This window comes from Bos indicus x Bos taurus, chromosome 7, assembly GCF_003369695.1.
Source record: "Bos indicus x Bos taurus breed Angus x Brahman F1 hybrid chromosome 7, Bos_hybrid_MaternalHap_v2.0, whole genome shotgun sequence".
Classification (NCBI taxonomy): Eukaryota; Metazoa; Chordata; class Mammalia; order Artiodactyla; family Bovidae; genus Bos; species Bos indicus x Bos taurus.
In genome coordinates this window covers 41,420,915-41,445,489 of record NC_040082.1, presented here as the reverse complement: position 1 = coordinate 41,445,489, position 24,575 = coordinate 41,420,915, and the positions used below count along the sequence as shown (strand labels likewise).

Below are 24,575 nucleotides of genomic sequence, written 5' to 3'. Positions count from 1 at the left end.
TGAAATTTAGCCATTTGCAACAACATGGATGGAAGTGGAGAGTATTATGCTTTTTTTTTTTTTTTTGGCTGTGCCATGCAGCATGCAGGATCTTAGTTCCCTAATCAGGGATCAAATCCATGCCCCCTGGAGTGGAAGCCCACAGTCCTAACTACTGGACTGTCAGGTAATTCCTTATTATGCTTAATGAAATTAGTCAAATAGAGAAAGACAAATACTGTATGTTTCCACTTACATGAGGAATCTAAAATATAAAACAAATGAATATAGCAAAACAGAAACAGATTCACAGATATTGAGAACAAACTAGTGGTTACCAGTGAGGAGAAGAATTGGCAGAGGGGCAAAATAGGGATGGGGGTTAAGAGGTACAAACTACCATGTATAAAATAAGCTACTGGATATAGTGTGCAGAACAAATATACCCAGTATTTCATAATAACTTTAAATGGAGTATAATCTATAAAAACACTGAATCACTATGTTGTACATCTAATACTAATTAGTATAATATTGTAAATGAGCTATACTTCAGTAAAAAAGAATAAGTTACTCTAAACCCAGTTTAGTCACTAAGGTGTTATTAAAATGAGATGGGATAAAATGGCTCAAACTCACATACAATGGTGTAGACATCTGTCAGGTGTAGACATTAAATGTGCTGTAGTTCCAACATGAAGTTACATGTTCATTCTCTACCAAGAAATTCAAGTTTTGGTCCTTAACCACATTCACATAACACTGCACAGAGTAATAATATAAAATATGAAAATAAAAATTTTATTGGGAAAAGGAAATGCTACATACAATAAGTCTATGGTTGATGAAATATATTACATTAACAGCCTTTGCTTAAGGGACAAATACAGGTTTAGCAAAGGAAGAAGTTGGAAGCTTAAAACAGGTATCCATACACAACTTCCAAGCAGTTTTAAGTAAAAAAAAACTCAATTTGCATAAATTATACAGCTCATTGAGGGAAAGGTATATTGGTTTGTGGTTACTTCTAATCATCAATTCACTTTGTGTCTTGTATTAATAGATCTCTTCTACCCTGATCCCAGCTCTGGTCGTTCTGATCCACTTCTAATATGGTTCTCTCTGTTCATAAGTGTGTATTTACCAAGAGGTCACACTGCAAACAGAATTCTTTCACTCACTGTGAATTAAACAAATCCCACGTGCTCTTAAATAAACTCTATGGTTTTAAAGACAACTGCCTGAACCAAATTTGGAAGAGCTCTTCCACTGAGGGGAGTGCTTACGTTATAGGTACAATCTGTAAAGAGTTTAGAAATGGCACCAGAATATGTGCACACCATCTTCATTGATACAACTTCAAGTAAGCTAATAGGATCTGTACAATTCTACAGACTATTAAGTAAAAATAAATTCTGCATGTGGTATGGACACCATTCTCATTTGAAAAATACTCATTTACTTACTTCTATACCCTCAACAGAAAACATCCAACAAGAACAATTTTCTCTATGTTTATTTAATTATAACAAAAGTAGAACAATGCACACCAAATGGAAATATATCCAAAAAAGATGATAAAAATGTTTAGGAACAGAAATGACTAATTTAGCTGAAGGAATTAATCAGGTTCCATTAAAACACATTTGCAACTTATAATTGGTTATTAGTGTAAATTAAATTTAGTAACTGAGTCCCAATTCACTACTAAAAGTTATCAAAATATTTTCAAAATGTTACATAAAAACTAAAATATCCATATTACATAAACACCAAAAAATTCATATAAAGAAAAATAAATGCATCCTGAGATAAAATACAAATCACACTTAAGACAAATTATACACTCCCTTTCCTCTCACATATAATTGTGAGGATTCGGTATTTTGCACATTCCAAGATAAAGTAATGATAATATATGCTGATGCAAATTTCAGCCATAAAAATAAACTACTTCATATCTTAAATATTCCTATGATGAAACATCAGACTCCAGTTTCACTAATCAAAACTTTATGAAGGCATAAATTGCATTTGGTTTTGACTCCTCAAATCATGGCTGAAAACTCTCAGCAAAGCAGTCTAGGCTTTTTTTTTCTCACACCAAGTGACCCAGAATATATTTAAGAAATGTTTATTTTCTGTGCATATTTGTTTTAAAATTATAAATTCCTGAGCACTTTTTCTTCTTCCTCCTCATCACTGTCAGTGACATTGACTTGCTGGATACTAGAGGGAGTTGATGTCGGGGCTGTGAAGACATTCTCCAAGGCTCCAATGTCCAGCTGAGGGATGGGATTTAAGTATTCTTCCCCACTGTGGCAATGACTGTTATAGTAAGAAGTCCCATCCATGTTCTCACAACTTCGAGAATCTTCATTGTGAGCACGTTCATCTGGGTAGTCTCTAAAAGGATAGTCTCTATTTAAAGCTGAAAACATAGCCTCATGTTTTTGGTACCTGTCTTCATAATAACCAAGGCATTCTGGCATTGAACTTGGAAAATTTCCATAGCCAAAGGGCGGCCGACTATAAGGGCACGTGCTGTAGCAGAAAGACAAAAAAGGAATTATATCATACATTGCCCACGTGTTGTCTTGTGTGCAAATTAACTGAGCAAGTTTAACTACACCATCTTTGGAGCTTACAGAGCTCCCAAGATAATTTTTTGCAACCACTTCATGTATTCATCCACATGTTGCCTAGCCCTAACATGAAATAACTGGCAAAGTAAGCTTGTAACTATTATCTCTCATCAGCCTCAGACTTCATATCTTTTGGTAGCCTCGATAAAAGAAAAATTATTAACAGTTATTTGGTCCTTTATCTCACAACGCTTTATGCCATGTAAGGTTTTAGAAATGCAGGCACCTGTTGTGCTTGCTTAAAAACTGACACTTGGTAAGCAGTGTAACAATTGTTTTTACTACTAATGAAACAAACCTTATGGTGTGGGAAATGTGAAACTGGTTGAAACCAAGAATTCTTGGGGGTGGAGGGAGGGCACTCAGAGGATAAAAATTTAACTTTTAAATTCACATTCAGTAATGAATTATATTAAAAACACTCAATACTAGAATGACTTGAACTGATATTCAACTGTAATTTTTCAGACTGTTTCTCAAAAAAGAAAAAAATTTGGAGAATGGGGATATGAAGAACTGAAAAGATTATCTTGCTGTTTTACAAACCAATGGTTATTCTTTTAAGGCAAATCTAAAATTCTGCCATTCAAGCTTACTTGTCGATTTTTTTTTAAAGTATTACTCTCCACTTCAAAGGCACAGAACAGGAATCATAGGAAGAGATATACAGAAAAGACTATCCAAAATTTGCCTGGACTCATGGACTCCACCTAGTGACAGATAAGCATTAGTCGCGCAGTAGTGTCTGACTCTGTGACATCATGGACTATATATACATAGCCCACCAGGCTCCTCTCTCCACGAATTCTCCAGGCAAAGATACTGGAGTGGGCTTCCATTTCCTCCTCCAGGAGTGACAGATAATATAATTACCATGCTCATTAACAAAACCCAAGACAAGTGGGTGTTTCATTTCATGCTCCCACTTCTCTTTTAAAGGTTAACTTTGTTTCCTTCTCTTTAAAAAAAAAAAAGTACAACTAATAGACTCCAATCTCAAATTCTTTGGAAATAAAGGGTTTCTTCAGTGGTAGTGTTCTAACCCAAATATTCAGAGCTAGAGACTTGACCCAGGTTCAATACTACAAAGATGAAGCATGGCTTCTGAAACGTTCCAGATTTCCATTCTTACTGCCACAGCCTCATTCAGGCATTTTAATTTAATATGTATGTACTGAATGCATAGTACTGGAAGTTACTAACACTATGACTTGGCTCCTTAGCTCTTCCACCTTTATGTCTCTCCATCTATTGGATTCCACAAATACTTCATATTCCACAAATATTCCACCAAGTTCAGTCCCTCAGTTGCGTCTGACTCTTTGCAACCCCATGGACTGCAGCACGCCAGGCCTCCCTGTCCATCACTAACTCCCAGAGTTCACTCAAACTCATGTCCATTGAGACGGTGATGCCATCCAACCATCTCATCCTTTGTTGTCCCCTTCTCCTCCCATCTTCATTCTTTCTCAGCATCAGAGTGTTTTCAAATGAGTCAGTTCTTCGCATCAGGTGGCCAAAGTACTGGAATTTCAGCTTCAGCATCAGTCCTTTCAATGAATATTCAGGACTGATTTCCTTTAGGATGGACTGGTTGGATCTTCTTGCTGTCTAAGAGACTCTCAAGAGTCTTCTCCAACACCACAGTTCAAAAGCATCAATTCTTTGGTGCTCAGCTTTTTTTATAGTCCAAGTCTGACATACATACATGACTACTGGAAAAACCATAGCTTTGACTAGACAGACCTTCATTGACAAAGTAATCTCTCTCTGCTTTTTAATATGCTGTCTAGGTTGGTCATAACTTTTCTTCCAAGTAAGTGTCTTTTAATATCATGGCTGCAGTTACCATCTGCAGTGATTTTGGAAACCAAGGAAATAAAGTCTGTCACTGTTTTCACTGTTTCCCCATCTACTTGCTATGAAGTGATGGGACCGGATGCCATGATCTTAGTTTTCTGAATGCTGAGTTTTAAGCCAACTTTTTCACTCTTCTCTTTCCCTTTCTCTTTCCTCTTTAGTTCTTCTTTGCTTTCTGCCATAACAGTGGTATCTGCATATTTGAGGTTATTGATATTTCTCCTGGCAATCTTGATTCCAGCTTGTGCTTCATCCAGTCCAGCATTTCTCATGATGTACTCTGCCTATAAGTCAAATGAGCAGGGTGACAATATACAGCCTTGATGTACTCCTTTCCAGATTTGGAACAGTTTGTTGTTCCATGTCCAGTTCTAACTGTTGCTTCTTGACCTGCATACAGATTTCTCAGGAGGCAGGTCAGGTGGTCTGGTATTCCCATCTCTTTCAGAATTTTCCACAGTTTATTGTGATCCACACTGTTAAAGGCTTTGGTGTAGTCAATAAAGCAGAAGTAGATGATTTTCTGGAATTTTCTTGCTTTTTGATGATCCAACTGATGTTGACAATTTGATCTCTGGTTCCTCTGCCTTTTCTAACTCCAACTTGAACATCTGGAAATTCACAGTTCACGAACTGTGAAGTCTGGTTTGGAAAATTTCAAGCATTACTTAGCTAGCACGTGAGATGCCTGCAACTGTGTGGTAGTTTGAGCATTCTTTGGCATTGTCGTTCTTTGGGACTGGGATGAAAACTGACCTTTTCCAGTCCTGTGGCCTCTGCTGAGTTTTCCAAATTTGCTGGTATATTGAGTGTAGCACTTTCACAGCATTATCTTTTAAGATTTGAAATGACTCAACTGGAATTCCATCACCTCCACTAGCTTTGTTTGTAGTGATGCTTCCTAAGGCCCACTTGACTTCAAATTTCAAGTGAGTGAGTGATCACAGCATTATGATTATCTGAGTTATGAAGATCTTTTTTTGTATAGTTCTTCTGTATATTCTTGCCACCTATTCTTAATATATTTTGCTTCTGTTAGGTCCATACCATTTCTGTCCTTTACTGTGCCCATCTTTGCATGAAATGTTCCCTTGGTATCTCTAATTTTCTTGAAGAGATCTCTAGTCTTTTCCATTCTATTGTTTTCCTCTATTTCTTTGCATTGATCACTGAGGAAGGCTTTCTTATCTCTCCTTGCTATTCTTTGGAACTCTGTATTCAAATGGGTATATCTTTCCTTTTCTCCTTTGCTTTGCGCTTCTCTTCTTTTCATAGCTATTTGTAAGGCCTCCTCAGACAGCCATTTTGCCTTTTTGCATTTCTGTTTCTTAGGGATGGTCTTGCTAACTGTCTCCTGTACATGTCACGAACCTCTGGGCTTCCCTGGTTGTGCAGACAGTAAAGAATCTGTCCACAATGCAGGATACCCAGGTTCAATCCCTGGGTCGGGAAGATCCCCTGAAAAAGGAAATGGCAACCCACTCCAGTTTCCTTGCCTGGAGAATTCCATGGACAGAGGAGCTCGACAGGCTACAGTCTATGGGTGTCTCAAAGAATCAAACACAACTAAACAACTAACAAATATTACAAGGGGGGACTCAAATCAACTTCCTCCACAAAACCTTCTTCTCTTCAGCTAGAAAAAATTCACCTACTAACTAGTCTTTCAGGACTCAGTATAGGCAAGACACCAAATCACAAGATTTAGTGGACAATTTAATTTAAAAAAATCTAAAATCCAAGTAGTATATACTTGATATGTGCTAAAGTGTGCTGTAATGCAAACATCACATGGCTATATTGGTGTGCTAAAACAAGTTAGTATTATATCTGGAGAACAAAGACAAGAATAATCCTAAACGGTTACATAGATGAAAATGAATAACTGCAGAAGCATCGTGGTGTAGTGGGAAAAGCACTACCATAGTGATTACTCAGTGTTGTTTAAATTTGCAATTCCCTAATGATACATGATGTGGAGCATCTTATCTATGTTTGTCATCTTTTTATGTTCTCTGCTGAGGTACCTGATGAGGTCTTTTGTCCACTTTTTAATTGGGTTGTTCAGTTTCTTGAGTTTTCAGAGTTCTTTGTATATGTAGATAACAGTCCTTTATCAGATACATCTTTCAGAAATATTTTATCCTCGTCTGTGGCTTGTCCCCTCATCCTCTTGATAACACATTTTTTGACACTAAGTATTAAATAGCATTGTGGAATTTGAAGCAAAGAATTATGAGTCCTCCATCTTTGTTTTCCTTTTTTAAGATGTTTTTTTACTATTCCAGATCGCTTACAATTCCATATAAATTTTAGAGTCAGCTTTTCCATTTCTGGAAAAAAGTCATTGGAATTTTGAAAAGGATTGTATTGATTTTGCAAATCCTTTCGGAAAGTATTGTCATCTTAATAATAAGTCTGTCAATGCATAAACATGAATACCTTCCCATTTACTTCAGTCTAATTTATTTCAGCAGTGTTTTATGGATTTCAGTTTACCAGTTTTGTACTTCGCTGGTGAGATTTATTCCTCTATATTTTACTCTTTTTAATGCTACTATAAAAAGTAATTGCATTCTCAATTTCCTTTTTGGTTTGCTTACTGCTAGTGTACTAAAATACAACTGAATTTTGTAAATTGATCTTACCCCTGCAACTCTGCCAAATTCATTCATTCACTCTAATAAATTTTTGTGGGTTTTTTAGGACTTTCTATTTATAAGATTATCCATATATAGGATCATGTGTGAAAAGAGGTAATTTTGAATTAATGTCTTTAATTTGAATATCTTTTTTTCTTGCCTAATTGCTCTGGCTAGAACTTTCAGTACCATGTTGAATAGCAGTGGTGAAAGCAGACATCCTTATCTTGTTCCCCAAATTACAGAGGGAAAGCTTTTGGGCCTTCATCATTGAGTATAATGCTAATTGTCGGTTTTTTGATAAATGTCTTTTATCATATAGAAGAACTTCTATCCCTATTTTACTAAGTTTTGAAATCAGGAATTAATTTTTATCATGAAAAGGTGCTGGATTTTATCAGATGTTTTTTCAGCACCAGTTGAGATGATTGGATGGTTTTGCTCATTCATTGTTTTAATGAAGTGTATTGAATATGACACTGATTGATTTTCTGATGTTAAACCACACTTAGAATTCCTGAGGGAAATCCCACTTGGTCGTGGCATATAATCCTTTTAATACACTGCTGGATTCAGCTTACTAGTATTTTGTTGGTCATATGTTTCTATTCAAAAGGCATTTTGACTTGCAATATTCTTTCTTGTGATGTCTTTTTCTGGCTTTGGTAACAGAGTAATGCTGGCCTTAGAATCATTCCCTTTTATATATTTTGGAAGAATATGAGCAGGATTAGTGTTAATTCTCCTTTAAAACTTTAGTAGAATTCACCAGTGAAGATATCTAGTCCAGGGTTTTTCTTTGTTGGGAGGTTTTTAATTACTGATTCAATCTCTTAATATATTCAATCTCTTGATATATTTAGTCAAGACTTATTTCTTGATAAGTCTGGTTCAGATTTTCTATTTCTTCTTGAAGCAGTTTTGGTAACTTGTGTGCTTGTCCATTTCATCTAGGTCATCTAACTTGGTGTACAATTATTCTATAATTATTATCCTATAATCATTTTTATTTCTATGAGATCAGGATAATGTACCTGATTTCATTTCTATAGATTTCATTACTATAAATTTAGTAATTTATGTCTTTTTTCTTAGCTTAGCTATAAAAGTTTGTCAAATTTGTTATCATTTCAAAAGTAATTTTTTTGACTTTTTTTTCTGTTTCATTAAGCTCTTGTTTTTCTACTCTTTACTCCATTTATCTCTAATCTTTATTACATCCTTCCTTCTACTAGCTTTGGGTTTTATTTGCTCTTTTGTTTCTAGTTCCTTAAGGCATAAAACCAGGTTGTTAATTTAAGATCTTCCTTTTTAAATGTAGGCTAGGGCAGCTATGAATTCCTCTATCAGCACTGCTTCTGTTATATAATTCCTTAAGTTTGGGTATGTTGTGTTTTCATTCATCTCAATGTATTTCCTAATTTTCCTTATGACGTCTTATATGACCAATTGGTTGCTTAAGAGTGTGTTGTTTAATTCCAATATTTGTGAATTTTTCAGTTTCTGTTATTGATGACTAGTTTCATTCCATCATAGCTGGAAAAGAAACTTTGTATGGTTTCAAACTTTAAAAAATTTCTGAGACTCGTTTTGTGATCTAACATATGGCATATCCTACAGAATATACCATTTTCACTTGTTAAGAATCTATAGCCTGTTGTTGGGTTCAGACCATATATATCTGTTAGATCTAGTTGATTCATAGAGTCTTCTATTTCCTTTTTGCCCTTCATCCATTTTTAGATGAATGATCTTCCATTGTTATATAAAGTATTCATAGCTAACATCATACTCAATGGTTAATAGTTTATAAAGTTTTTCCTCTAAAATCAGGAACAAAACAAGGATGCCTACTCTTGCTACTTTTATTCAACATAGTACCAAAAGCCCTAGCCAGGGCAGTTAGTAAGTAAAAGAAACACAAAGAATTCATATTGGAAACAAGGAGGTAAGATTGTCTCTATTTGCAAATGGCATAATAATATATCTACAAAACCCTAAAAACTCAACCAAAAAAAACCTGTTAGAATTAATTCGTGAACTCAGTAAAGCTGCACAATACAAAATCAATATGCAAAAATCAGTCACATTCCTATACACTAACAACAAACTGCCAGAAAAAGAAATTAAGAAAATCAAGCCCATTTACAATTGCAACAAAAAGAATAAAATACCTAGAAATAAATTTAACCAAGGGTGTGAAAGACTGATACACTGAAAACTATGAGATACTGATGAAAAAACTTTAAAAATGCACAAATAAATGAAAAATTATTCTGTGCTCATGAATTAGAAAAAGTAATATTGTTAAAATGTCTGTATTATCCAAAGCAATCTACAGATTCAGTGAAATAACCTATTAAAATCCAGTGGCATTTTTCACAGAAACAGAACATATCATCCCAATTTTTTTGTGGAAACACAAAAGACAGTGAATAGTCAAAACAGTCTTGAGAAAGAAGAACAAAGCTAGAAGCATTACAATCTCTGATTTCAAACTATAATAACTAAAACAGCATGTATTGGCATAAAAATAATGCATAAGCTCAGTGGAACAGAAAAGAGAGGTATAAATAAACCCATGCCTATGTGGCTAATTAATTCATAGCTATTAATTAACAAAAATAGACAATGGGGAAAAGACAGTAACTTCAATAAATGGTGTTAGAAAAATTAAGATAGCCAAATGCAAATGAATGAAACTGGACCTCTATCTTGTATCATACACAAAACTCAAGTCAAAATGAATTAAAGACTTTAACATAAGGCCTGGAGCCTTAAAACTCCTAGAAGAAAACATAGGCAATAAGCTCCTGACATCCAAATTGGTGATTTTTTTTTGGATTTAACAGCAAAGGCAACAAAAGCAAAAATTAACAAGTGGGCTACATCAAACTCAAAAGCTTCCATACTAAAAGGAAGCCCATCAACAAAATGAAAAGACAACCTACCAAATGAGAGAAAACATTTGCAAACCATACAAAACATTTAATACAAAATTAATATCCAAAATATATGAAGAATTCATATAACTCAATAGCAAAAAAAAAAAACCCCAAACAAACCTCATTTAAAAATGGGCAGAGGATCTAAATAGACAATTTTTTTTTCACAAAGAAGTCACACAGGTAGCCAACAGGTCCAAGAAAAGGTGCTCAATATCACTATTATCAGGGAAATACAAATTACCACCACAATGCTATCAGGAAATGCTGCCATTTGCCACAAAATGGATGGACCTTGAGGATATTATGTTAAGGGAAGTAAGTCAGAGAAAGACAAAAACCATTTGGTCTCACTTATAAGAGGACTCTAAAAACAAAAACCAAACAAACAAAAAAACCCATCTCATAGATACAGAACAGTTGTGTGGTTGCCAGAGATTGGGAGTAAGTGAGCAAAATGGATAAAGGTGGTCCCAATAGGCAAACTTTTTGTTTAAAAAATCAGTAAGCCCTCGGGATGTTATGTAGAGCACAGGGACTACAGTTAATAATACTGAATTGTATTTTTGAAAGTTTCTAAGTGATTAAATCTTAAAATTCTCATCACAAGAAAAAAAAATTTACATTTTATACCTGAAACTAATGTCAATTATATCTCAATAAAAAATAAAGTAGTAAGTCTTCAACAATTATTACATAACTGTGGATTTTCCCCTTCAATCCTGTCAATTTTTGCTTCATGTATTTTAGAGTCCTATTATCATGTATGTATGTAATTATAATTGCTGTATCTTTTTAATGTTTTAAAGTAAATATATGGGAGTTCCCTGGTGGCCGAGCGCTTAGGTTTCCAGGTTTTCACTGCTGCAGCCTGAGTTCAATCCCTGGTCAAAGAACTGAGACCTTGCATAGCCAAAATAGAGAGAGAGAAACAAAATATGTAATGACTTTGTCTCTTGTAACAATTTTTAACATAAAGTTTATTTTGTTTAATATTATTGTAGCCATCTCAGCTGCGTGGAATATCTGTTTCTGTTTTTTCACTTTCAACCTATTTGTGTCATTGGATCCAAAGTGAGTCTCTTTCTGGGAATTCCTTGGTGGTCCAGTGGTTAGGATTCTGCACATTCACTGCAGGGTGCACAGGCTCAATCTCTGGTCAGGGAACTAAGATTCCACATGCCACATAGTGTGGCCAAAACCAAAAAAAGTTAAAATCTGCTCAGTGAGTACCATGTTTATTTAGTGTATGTGCTGCCGAAGCGAGCACTACCATGTTTATTTAATAAAGTGAGTTTCTTACAGATAAGATTTTTTTCCCCCAGTTTCTTCTAGGCTTTTTCAGTCTGTCTGCTGCTTGTCCTGTCCATTGTCCCTTAACCCAGGCAGCTGTGGACAGTACTACACCTTTAAATATTTTCCACAAACACAAGCTTGGAGGCCACCCCAGCCCTAAGGGAGTTCTTAGGAGAGTCAAATTAAGGTTCCCTCTGAGCCAGCTCCTCAGGAAGCTACCAGACAGGTCAAAAAGCATAATCACAACACTCTCTTTAAGAATAAGGTCTGTGTTGCCTCCTCTAATAGCAACAAGTCACACGAGGAACATGAGTCACCATCTCCTTGGCCATCACTGAACAAGATAACCAGGGATGGTTGTGGCAAAAATTCCACAATGCTATCTTATCAAAATTCAGCAGCTTCTTTCTTCATTAAACACCTCTTCAGATGATTCTGACACTGTTTTTGCCAATGTTAAGTATTGCTTCAGTGGAGAGGTAGATTCTTAGAGATCCCCATTGTGCAACTCTTTGTAACATTCTACCTCAACGGTATTTCACGTTTTGCAAAGTTTTGAGATTATGTTGTTAAATTTATTCCAAAAGTTTTTAAACTCTTCATTTTATTGTAAATGGAATTGTTTTCTCAATTTCATTTTCTGTTTATTCATTGCTACTGTATAAAAATACAATTCTTTTATATATATACAGGTTTTATATCCTGAAAACTTGAATTCTTGTTACTTGTAATAGCCTTTCTATGGATTCCTCAAGATTTCCTGAATATAAGATTGTGTGATACATAAATACAATTTTACTTCTTCTTTTACAATCTAGATACCTTCTATATGCCTTTTATACCTTTTCTTTTTCATGTCTAATTGTCCGAGACTAGTGAGAGTTAAAGTCACTCAGCCGTGTCTGACTCTTTGAGAATCCATGGACTATACAGTCCATGGAATTCTCCAGGCCAAAATACTGGAGTGGGTAGCCTTTCCCTTCGCCAGGGGACCTTCCCAACCCAGAGATCAAACACAGGTCTCCTGAATTGCAGGCAGATTCTTTACTATCTGAGCCACAGGGGAAGCCCAGTGGTCCTAGACTAAACCTCCAAAGAAATACTGAATAGAAGTGACAAAAATGTACATCTGTATCTTATTCTTGATATTAATTGGATCTTGCTGATCTCCAGTCTCTGCCATTAAGAATAACGTTAGGTGTTTTTTGTTGACTGTGAGGGTTACTCCATTTCTTCTAAGGGATTCTTGCCCACGGTAGTAGATATAATGGTCATTTGAGTTAAATTCACCCATTCCAGTCCATTTTAGTTCACTGCTTCCTAAAATATCAATGTTCACTCTTGCCACCTCTTGTTTGACCACTTCCAATTTGCCTTGATTCATGAACCAGTGAATTCCGGGTTCCTAGGCAATACTGCTCTTCACAGCATTAGACTTTACTTCTATCACCAGTCACATCCACAACCAGGTGCTATTTTTGCTTTGGCTCCGTCTCTTCATTCTTTCTGGAGTTTTTTTTCCACTGCTCTCCTGTAGCACATTGGGCACCTGCCTACCTGAGGAGTTCATCTTTCAGTGTCCTACCTTTTTGCTGTTTCATGCTGTCCATCGGGTTCTCAGGCAAGAATCAGTTCAGTTCAGTTCAGTCACTCAGTCGTGTTCAACTCTTTGCGGCGCCAGGCCTTCCTGTTCATCACCAACTCCCAGAGTTGACTCAAACTCATTCCATTGAGTTGGTGATGCCATCCAACCACCTCATCCTCTGTCGTCTCCTTCTCCTCCCACCTTCAATCTTTCCCAGCATCAGGGTCTTTTCCAAGGAGTCAGTTCTTCGCATCAGGTGGCCAAAGTATTGGAGCTTCAGCATCAGTCCTTCCAGTGAATATTCAGGACTGATTTCCTTTGGGATGGGCTGGTTGGATCTCCTTGCTGTCCAAGGGACTCTCAAGAGTTTTTGCCAACACCACAGTTCAAAAGCATCAAATCTTTGGTGCTCAGCTTTCTTTATAGTCCAACTCTCACATCCATATAAGACTACTGGAAAAACCATAGCTTTGACTAGACGGACCTTTGTTGTCAAAGTAATGTCTCTACTTTTTAATATGCTGTCTAGGTTGGTAATAGCTTTTCTTCCAAAGAGCAAGCAAGAAATTTCTTCTAATTTCATGGCTGCAGTCACCATCTGCAGTGATTATGGAGCCCAAGAAAAAAAAGTCTGTCACTGTTTCCACTGTTTCCCCATCTATCTGCCATGAAGTGATGGGACCGGATGTCATGATTTTAGTTTTCTGAATGTTGAGTTTTAAGCCAATGTTTTCATTCTCCTCTTTCACTTTTATCAAGAGGGTTTTTAGTTCCTCTTCACTTTCTGCAATAAGGATGGTATCATCTGCATATCTGGGGTTATTGATATTTCTCCTGGCAATCTTGATTCCAGTTTGTGCTTCTTCCAGCCCAGTGTTTCTCATGATGTACTCTGCATATAAGTTAAATAAGCAAGGTGACAATATATAGCCTTGACATACTCCTTTTCCTATTTTGAACCAGTCTGTTGTTCCATGTCCAGTTCTAACTGTTGCTTCCTGACCTGCATATAGGTTTCTCAAGAGGCAGGTCAGGTGGTCTGGTATTCCCATCTCTTTCAGAATTGTCCAGTTTATTGCGATTCACACAGTCAAAGGCTTTGGCATAGTCAATCAATCAGAAACAGATGTTTTTCTGGAACTCTCTTGCTTTTTCCATGATCCAGCGGATGTTGGCAATTTGATCTCTGGTTCCTTTGCCTTTTCTAAAACAAGTTTGAATATCTGGAAGTTCACGGTTCACGTATTGCTGAAGCCGGGCTTGGAGAATTTTGAGCATTACTTTACTAGCATGTGAGATCAGTGCAATTGTGCAGTAGTTTGAGCATTCTTTGGCACTGCCTTTCTTGGGATAACTGCTTTTAAAACCAGTCAAAAGAAGATTCATACTGCCTTTATGCTTATAGTATTTTTTGTTAAATTTTATTAGAATATAGTTGATTTACAATGTTGTTTGTAAATTATAGCTAGTTTCTGCTATATAGGAAAGTGAAACAGTTATACATATATGTATATGTATATATATATCTACACCATTTTAGGTTTCCTATACTATCTCAACAGTGGAAACAGTGTCAGACTTTATTTTTTTGGGCTCCAAAATCACTGCAGATGGTGACTGCAGCCATAAAATTTAAAGACGCTTACTCCTTGGAAGAAAAGTTTGACCAACCTAGATAGCATATTCAAAAGCAGAGACATTACTTTGCCAACTAAGGTTCGTCTAGTCAAGGCTATGGTTTTTCCTGTGGTCATGTATAGATGTGAGAGTTGGACTGTGAAGAAAGCTGAGCACCGAAGAACTGATGCTTTTGAACTGTGGTGTTGGAGGAGACTCTTGAAAGTCCCTTGGACTGCAAGGAGATCCAACCAGTCCATTCTGAAGGAAATCAGTCCTGGCATTTCTTTGGAAGGAATGATGCTAAAGCTGAAACTCCAGTACTTTGGCCACTTCATGCAAAGAGTTGACTCATTGGAAAAGACTCTGATGCTGGGAGGGATTGGGGGCAGGAGGAGAAGGGGACAATAGAGGATGAGATAGCTGGATGGCATTACTGACTCGATGGATGCGAGTCTGAGTGAACTCCGGGAGTTGGTGATGGACAGGGAGGCCTGGCATGCTGTGATTCATGGGGTCGCAAAGAGTTGGACATGACTGAGCAACTGAACTGAACTGAACTGAACTGATACTATCTTTTGTAACTGTATTTTTACCTTTACTGGGGCTCTTCGGTACTTTGTTTGTTTTTATCCCAACTACCATTAGAGATCATTTACTTTCAGCCTTAAGAACTCCCTTTGTATTTCTCATAATGCAAATGTGCTAGCAATCTGTTTTGGATTATCTGAGAAATGTCTTTACCTTGGCTTAATTTTTAAAAAATGGCTTCACCGAATATAAGATTCTTAGTTGACTGGGGTTTTTCTTCAGTACTTCAAATATATATTCTAGCCTCCAATGCTGCTGATAGAAAGTCAGATGTTAATTTTATTGGGGTTTCCCTGTACATGATACGAGTGTCTATCTGCCTGACTCTCACTTTCTCTTTGGCTTCATATTTCAGTATTTTACTATGATGTGGCCCTCTGTGGATCTCCTGGCTTTCTTAAATGTATAATATTTTTCATCAAATATGATAAGTCTTCAGCTATTGTATCTTCAAATACTTTCTGCTTTTCTTCTCCTCCCTTTTGATACTTTTATATATACATTGGTGCACTTAATAACGACAGTTCTGATGCTCTGTTCATTTTTCTTCATTCTTTTTTCTCTTTATTCTTCAGGTTATATAATCATTACCAGTCTACTTTCAAGGTTTCTGATTCATTCTCATGTCAGTTCAAGTTCATTTTTGAGTGCCAGTGGCACCCCACTCCAGTACTCTTGCCTGGAAAATCCCATGGATGGAGGAGCCTGGTAGGCTGTAGTCCATGGGGTCGCACAGTGTCGGACACTACCGAGCGACTTCCCTTTCACTTTTCACTTTCATGCATTGGAGAAGGAAATGGCAACCCACTCCAGTGTTCTTGCCTGGAGAATCCCAGGGACGGGGGAGCCGGGTGGGCTTCCGTCTATGGGGTCGCACAGAGTCGGACACAACTGAAGCGACTTAGCAGCAGCAGTGAAGTTTTCATTTTGGTTACTGTGCTTTTCAACTCCAGAATTTCCATTTGGTTCTTTTTATAATTTCTATGCCTTTAATGATAGTATTTGTGAAGAGACATCATCATCACAACTTCTTTTACTTCTTTAAAAATGGTTTCCTTTAATTGCTTGAATATAGTTATAAAGTCTTGGAAGCCTATGTTAAATTTGAGATACGAGCTACCTACCACAGGTAGCTTCTGTTGCTTATTTTTCTCCTCCATGTATGAATGGTACTTTCCTTTTCTTTGCATGTCATAATTTTTGGTTGAAAACAGGATATTTTCAGTAACTCAGGAGTAATAACTTTCAGGAACTCGGGACAACTCTCTTTCACTTTCCTAGGTCTAGTTGTTTTTTTTTTTTTTTGCTTGTTTTTTTTTTGACTTGAAATTTTAGTGAAGTGTATTTCCTCTGCAGTGTAAACCCTGACTGTCACTTCTTAGAGAGCATAGATTTGGACATGAATACAGTCACCCTAGGATGATAATGGTTTTAGCAGGACTCTATCTCTTTCTCTGATTTTTGTGTTAAGCTCTTTGACTCATTTGCCATTACATACAGCTTGAGGATTATACTCATTGCTGGCTGATTGCTCCAAGGTTTCAAAATGTCTTGGGGCAGAGATTGTTCCACAGTCTGACCCAATTAAATTCAGACAGGGGTCAACTGTGAGCAGTCTCTGAGGTTTGTTCTGACTGCAGGAGGGTTCTTAGTGTTTCTTTCCCTAGTTTTTTTGTGTACTAGCTGGCATACAGTTAGATTCTTAGTCTGAGTTCTCAGATCAGGAATCAAACCCTTACCCCTTGCAGTGGAAGCCCAGAATCTTAACCAGTGGACCCTCAGGGAAGTCCCTAGCTTCTTAGTTTTGATTAAGTGATGCCTCTTTTATTTGCTTACCACCAGAATCTCCTTGTTTTCAAGAATGTCCTTATGTATGAACTTCCCCACACTGTTTATGAAAAGTCAAATTCCTTTTGGAGAGAGTTTCTGAGCTCTCTATTCTTATGGCAAAATTTCTGGTTTTCTTCTGCCAGCATAGAACATCTCTTCTAATAGTGACCTGGATCAAGGATGCTCAGGGTCACAGTACTCTCTGTTTGTCATCCTTAAGAGTTGAACAGTTATCCTGTTAGTAGGTGCTGAACAAAGCAAAGGAACCCCCAACCTCTTGGTCACACTCCCCATGAATTTAACCTCTTTAACTAAGCTGGAGAGGATGAGAAATGCTACATCTCTAAGATATTGTATCTCTTGATTAGGAGCTGAGGGAAGAGAAAGCTATCTTCTTGGCCACTCAGAGTTGGATTCCATCAAGTTAACTGAGGGTGCTGCTGCTGCTGCTGCTAAGTCACTTCAGTCATGTCCAACTCTGTGCAACCCCAGAGACAGCAGCCCACCAGGCTCCCCAGTCCCTGGGATTCTACAGGCAAGAACACTGGAGTGGGTTGCCATTTCCTTCTCTAATGCATGAAAGTGAAAAGTGAAAGTGAAGTCTCTCAGTTATGTCCGACTCCCAGCGACCCCATGGACTGCAGCCTATCAGGCTCCTCCATCCACGGGATTTTCCAGGCAAGAGTACTGGAGTGGGTTGCCATTGCCTTCAGTGAGGGATAGTATTTTTCGTGGCCCAAGGGTCATAGACTCTTGCTCTTCTTACCAAGTTTTAGGGTGTATTCTTGAATAAATGTTTCCTTATCTGCAATATGCCCTTAGGACATTTGCCAGAGAATTTAAGTGGTTGGTCTTTAAAAATAGTTTTTACCAGTTATGCTTCTTTGCTTGGGAGTAGGTTCACAGAACTCCTCATGCTGCCATTTCAGAAAGGAAACTCCCTCTCTCTTATCCTTGTATCATACTATTTCTATCCTTAAGCTTTGTTTTGGATACAGTTAGTTACTTGAAAACAGTAACTTTGATCACTTCAGGTCTTGATTTTAAGAATTTTTAGATAAAACCATAGCAACATTTAGTCTCACTTCAGTTCAGTTCAGTCACTCAGTCGTGTCCGACTCTTTGCGACCCCATGAATCGCAGCACGCCAGGCCTCCCTGTATATCATCATCTCCTGGAGTTCACTGAGACTCACGTCCATCGAGTGAGTGATGCCATCCAGCCATCTCATCCTCTATTGTCCCCTTCTCCTCCTGCCCCCAATCCCTCCCAGCATCAGAGTCTTTTCCAATGAGTCAACTCTTTGCATGAGGTGGCCAAAGTACTGGAGTTTCAGCTTTAGCATCATTCCTTCCAAAGAAATGCCAGGACTGATTTCCTTCAGAATGGACTGGTTGGATCTCCTTGCAGTCCAAGGGACTCTCTCAAGAGTCTCCTCCAACACCACAGTTCAAAAGCATCAGTTCTTCGGTGCTCAGCTTTCTTCACAGTCCAACTCTCACATATATACATGACCACAGGAAAAACCATAGCCTTGACTAGATGAACCTTAGTTGGCAAAGTAATGTCTCTGCTTTTGAATATGTTACCTAGGTTGGTCATAACTTTTCTTCCAAGGAGTAAGTGTCTTTGAATTTCATGGCTGCAGTCACCATCTGCAGTGATTTTGGAGCCCAAAAAAATAAAGTCTGACACTGTTTCCCCATCTATTTCCCACGAAGTGATGGGACCAGATGCCATGATCTTCGTTTTCTCAATGATGAGCTTTAAGCCAACATATAGTCTAGATCTAGCTAAAACAAGACTCTCCAAGTAGTCAATATCCCATCAAGGTTTTCTAATCTTGTTTGGTTAGAAAAAGAAATATTCCCAGCCTGGTGTGAGTGTTGGGCACTGCTGTCTCTGATTTGTTGGACAGTTTTTTCAACAATCTTGGGTAATGTTCCTCACATGCATCAGCTGATCAGCATTCAGCTGAATACTCAAAAAGGAACCTATGCAGAGATCCAGAATTCTTGCATTGTGCAACCTTCCTCTCTCAAGTACTCTATCCCAAGAATTCTAGCTGAGTTGGTTTCACTGGACTCTCGGTTCTATGTCCTCCACTCTGCAAGTCTACAAGGATCTCCTTGTGTTTCTCCTTCCTGTTTCCATGTCTCCTTCCATGGTTTCCAGGCCAGTAAGCAGGGGAGATTTCAAGGCTTACCTCATTTATTTTCTCTCTCTCAGGGATCTTCATATTCATTGCTGATAAACAGTGTCTTGAAAACTATATATTTTGCCTTTTTATTTTTTTAAATCATTTCAGATGAGGGTAGATTCAGCCCTAATCTTGGCTGGTACAGAAGTCCTCTTTAATTATTTGAAATATGGTTTTTAGTCTCTTCCTGATATTCAGTTCTGAAATCTGAAATCAGTTCTGAAATTCTGAAAGAGATGGGAATACCAGACCACCTGACGCCTCTTGAGAAACCTATATGCAGGTCAGGAAGCAACAGTTAGAACTGGACGTGCAACAACAGACTGGTTACAAATAGGAAAAGGAGTACGTCGAGGCTGTATATTGTCTCCCTGCTTATTTAACTTATATGCAGAGTATATCATGAGAAATGCTGGGCTGGAAGAAGCACAAGCTGGAATCAAGATTGCCAGGAGAAATATCAATAACCTCAGATATGCAGATGACATCACTCTTATGGCAGAAAGTGAAGAGAAACTAAAGAGCCTCTTGATGAAAGTGAAAAAGGAGAGTGAAAAAGTTGGCTTAAAGCTCAACATTCGGAAAACTAAGATCATGGCATCCGGTCCCATCACTTCATGGCAAATAGATGGGGAAACAGTGGCTGACTTTTATTTTTCTGGGCTCCAAAATCACTGCAGATGGTAACTGCAGCCATGAAATTAAAAGACACTTACTCCCTGGAAGGAAAGTTATGACCAACCTAGACAGCATATTAAAAAGCAAAGACATTACTTTGCCAACAAAGGCCCATCTAGTCAAGGTTATGGTTTTTAAAGTGGTCATGTATGGATGTGAGAGTTGGACTATAAAGAAACCTGAGCGCCGAAGAATTGATGCTTTTGAACTGTGGTGTTGGAGAAGACTCTTGAGGGTCTCTTGGACTGCAAGAGGATCCAACCAGTCCATCCTAAAAGGGATCAGTCCTGGGTGTTCATTGGAAAGACCGATGTTGAAGCTGAAACTCCAGTATTCTGGCTACCTAATGAAGAGCTGACTCATCTGAAAAGACCCTGATGCTGGGGAAGCCTGAGGGCAGGAGGAGAAGGGGACGACAGAGGATAAGATGGTTGGATGGCATCACCGACTCAGTGGACATGGGTTTGAGTGGACTCTGGGAGTTGGTGATGGACAAGGAGGCCTGACATGCTGCAGTTCATGGGGTCTCCAAGAGTCGGACATGACTGAGCGATTGAACTGAACTGAACTGATATTCACTTATTTCAGATTCTTGGATATTATTCTTACTATTTGTAGCATGTATTGACTCTTGCTCTTAATGAATCCTTTCCTTGTGTTCTATATGCTAAAGCTCACCTTTAATAATAATTCTCTCCCTTTGGAAATTCCTAAGTGGCTTGAATGGTTGAGGTATCTCCTTTAGAATAGTTGTCCCAGGTAAGTCATCCCAGAACTAATTTGTGTGTTAGTTTATCAAGTGGATAGGGTGATTTTAGATTCTCAATCAGTGTGCAGTGTAATCTGGAGTTTTTATATCTAACAGAAGACCTTTTTCCATATATAGCCCTGGATAAAAACAAGTTTCCTTTGTGCTTTGTCTGGATCAGTGATAAAAAAATCTTCTATTCCTTTATCAAGGTTGAGAGGCCTTTTTACGGTCTTAGCTTTATGAAGGGGCTTCCCTGGTGGCTCAGATGATAAAGAATCCACCTGCAACACGGGAGACCTGGGTTCTATCCCTAGTTTGGGAAGATCCCCTGGAGGAGGCCATGACAACACATTCCAATATTCTTGCCTGGAGAATCCCCATGGACAGAGGAGCCTGGCGGGTTACAGTCCATAGAGTCACACAGAGTCAGACATGACTGAAGTGACAAAGCAGCAGCAACAGCAGCTTTATGAAGAGGTTTTAAGTTTCACCTCCTCACCTTGAGAAGAGTCAAGACCTCATTTTCTCTCTTTATGTAGGCATTAAAACCCAAGTTTATAAATGCTGAGACTATTTCTGAATCTGCAAACTATCCCCACGACCACTGTACAAGTTTTCAGCTTATTGGTCATTTTGACAAAGGGGGATTTATTTTCCTTTTTTATGATTTCAGCTAGGTATTAAATTGTTCATATTTAAATTCAACATTTATAATAGTTATAGCAGAAGGTATTCCATATTAGCTGAATCTATCTTGTTTTGGAACTATAAATTCTATCCTCTACAAGAATTAGGCAAAATATTGTATATGTATGTAAATGTATATTATAATAGGAAATAGGTCCAAAACCTCAATCAAATTCTTTAATAGGTCTATAAGCCAAACAAGGATTAAGGATAACTGCTTTGTAATTTTTGATCTGTTTGTCCAAAATCTTACAGTTAAGATGCTATATATTTCCACAAATTTAGAATTTTTGGACTTAACTTCCCTAAAAGATATATAGATATGTTTGATTATAGTTTTATATATTTCAAGCTATGCTATGCTAAGTCACTTCAGTCGTGTCCGACTCTGTGCGACCCCACAGACGGCAGCCCACCAGGCTCCCTCGTCCCTGGGATTCTCCAGGCAAGAACACTGGAGTGGGTTGCCGTTTCCTTCTCCAATGCAAGAAAGTGAAAAGTGAAAGTGAAGTCACTCAGTCGTGTCCGACTCTTAGCAACCCCAAGGATTGCAGCCTAACAGGCTCCTCTGTCCATGGGATCTTCCAAGCAAGAGTACTGGAGTGGGGTGCCATTACTTTCTCCGATTTCAAGCTAATAAATTCCAATTTATCATTCATATACATTCTATATCCCTAATCGCAATACACTTTTGAACACATATATTTACTCAATGGCCAATAGAATGAAGATTCTAGGTATCTCCTTTGTATGTGAAAGTATAAATACTGCAAGAAGTAGGAAGAATAGAAGAAAAGGTGGGGGTAAAAAGGATAACTAAGAAAGTAACACATTGATTATATTCTTTGCAGCCAAAGATGGAGAAGCTCTATACAGTCAGCAAAAACAAGACCGGGAGCTGACTGTGGCTCAGATCATGAACTCCTTATTGCCAAATTCAGACTTAAGTTGAAGATAGTGGGGAAAACCACTAGACCATTCAGGTATGACCTAAATCAAATCCCTTATGATTATACAGTGGAAGTGAGAAATAGATTTAAGGGACTAGATCCGATAGATAGAGTGCCCGATGAACTATGGATGGAAGTTCGTGGCACTGTATAGGAGACAGGGATCAAAGCTATCCCCATGGAAAAGAAATGCAAAAAAGCAAAATGGCTGTCTGGGGAGACCTTACAAATAGCTGTGAAAAGAAGAGAAGCAAAAAGCAAAGGAGAAAAGGAAAGATATAAGCATCTGAATGCAGAGTTCCAAAGAATAGCAAGAAGAGATAAGAAAGCCTTCCTCAGCAATCAATGCAAAGAAATAGAGGAAAACAACAGAATGGGAAAGACTAGAGATCTCTTCAAGAAAATTAGAGATACCAAGGGAACATTTCATGCAAAGATGGGCTCGATACAGGACGGAAATGGTATGGACCTAACAGAAGCAGAAGATATTAAGAAGAGGTGGCAAGAAGACACAGAAGAACTGTACAAAAAAGATCTTCACGACCAAGATAATCACGATGGTGTGGTCACTCACCTAGAGCCAGATATCCTAGAATGTGAAGTCAAGTGGGCCTTAGAAAGCATCACTATAAACAAAGCTAGTGGAGGTGATGGAATTCCAGTTGAGCGATTTAAAATCCTGGAAGATGATGCTGTGAAAGTGCTACACTCAATATGCCAGCAAATTTGGAAAACTCAGCAGTGGCCACAGGACTGCAAAAGGTCAGTTTTCATTCCAATCCCAAAGAGAGGCAATGCCAAAGAATGCTCAAACTACCACACAATTGCACTCATCTCACACGCTAGTAAAGTAATGCTCAAAATTCTCCAAGCCAGGCTTCAGCAATACATGAACCGTGAACTTCCAGATGTTCAAGTTGGTTTTAGAAAAGGCACAGGAACCAGAGATCAAATTGCCAACATCTGCTGGATCATGGAAAAAGCAAGGGAGTTCCAGAAAAACAGCTATTTCTGCTTTATTGACTATGCCAAAGCCTTTGACTGTGTGGATCACAACAAACTGTGGAAAATTCTGGAAGAGGTGGGAATACCAGACCACCTGACCTGCCTCTTGAGAAATCTATATGCAGGTCAGGAAGCAACAGTTAGAACTGGACATGGAACAACAGATTGGTTCCAAATAGGAAAGGGAGTACGTCAAGGCTGTATATTGTCACGCTGCTTATTTAACTTCTATGCAGAGTACATCATGAGAAACGCTGGGCTGGAAGAAGCACAAGCTGGAATCAAGATTGCCAGGAGAGAAATATCAATAACCTCAGATATGCAGATGACACCATCCTTATGGCAGAAAGTGCAGAGGAACTAAAAAGCCTCTTGATGAAAGTGAAAGAGGAGAGTGAAAAAGTTGGCTTAAAGCTCAACATTCAGAAAACGAAGATCATGGCATCTGGTCCCATCACTTCATGGGAAATAGATGGGGAAACAGTGGAAACAGTGTCAGACTTTATTGTTTTGGGCTCCAAAATAACTGCAGATCATGATTGCAGCTATGAAATTAAAAGACGCTTATACCTTGGAAGAAAAGTTATGACCAACCTAGATAGCATATTCAAAAGCAGAGATATTACTTTGCCAACAAAGGTCTGTCTAGTCAAGGCTATGGTTTTTCCAGTAGTCATGTTTGGATATTAGAGTTGGACTGTGAAGAAAGCTGAGCGCCGAAGAATTGATGCTTTTGAATTGTGTTGGAGAAGACTCTTGAGAGTCCCTTGGACTGCAAGGAGATCCAACCAGTCCATTCTAAAGGAGATCAGTCCTGGGTGTTTTTTCGAAGGAATGATGCTAAAGCTGAAACTCCAGTACTTTGGCCACCTCATGCAAAGAGTTGACTCACTGGGAAAGACTCTGATGCTGGGAGGGATTGGGGGTAGGAGGAGAAGGGGACGACAGAGGATGAGATGGCTGGATGGCATCACTGACTCAATGGACGTGAGTTTGAGTGAACTCCGGGAGTTGCTGATGGACAGGGAGGCCTGGCGTGCTGCAGTTCATGGGGTCGAAAAGAGTCAGACATGACTGAGCTACTGAACTGAACTGAACATAGTACAGAAAGAGAGAGTCTTAATAGGCATAGTATGAAGATGGTTACGATACAAAGGCAGGAGGATTTAGTCCCAGACCTAGGGATCAGTATTTCTAAGTGCCTCTCTGTTTCATAAAATGATTCCTTGATTAAAATGCCTAAACTCCGTGGTTTTTACTCTAGATACATAGGGCAAAATATCAAATATGTATATTTGGTATATATTTACCAAA

At 38.1% G+C, this 24,575-nt stretch overlaps 1 protein-coding gene across 2 annotated transcripts in view; it reads right to left on the bottom strand.

Moving 5' to 3' along the window:
- Positions 1–1,037: 1,037 nt before the first annotated feature.
- The window catches only part of SOX30 (SRY-box 30), a 42,306-nt gene continuing 18,768 nt past the window's right edge, over positions 1,038–24,575 (bottom strand). The window contains exon 4 of one of the 2 annotated variants that reach the window (XM_027545818.1): positions 1,038–2,523. In XM_027545818.1, the coding sequence (XP_027401619.1) occupies positions 2,405–2,523 (119 nt within the window). In that variant the 3' untranslated portion in view covers positions 1,038–2,404. The remainder of the gene's footprint in view (positions 2,524–24,575) is intronic. The other variant, XM_027545817.1, reaches the window with a different exon arrangement.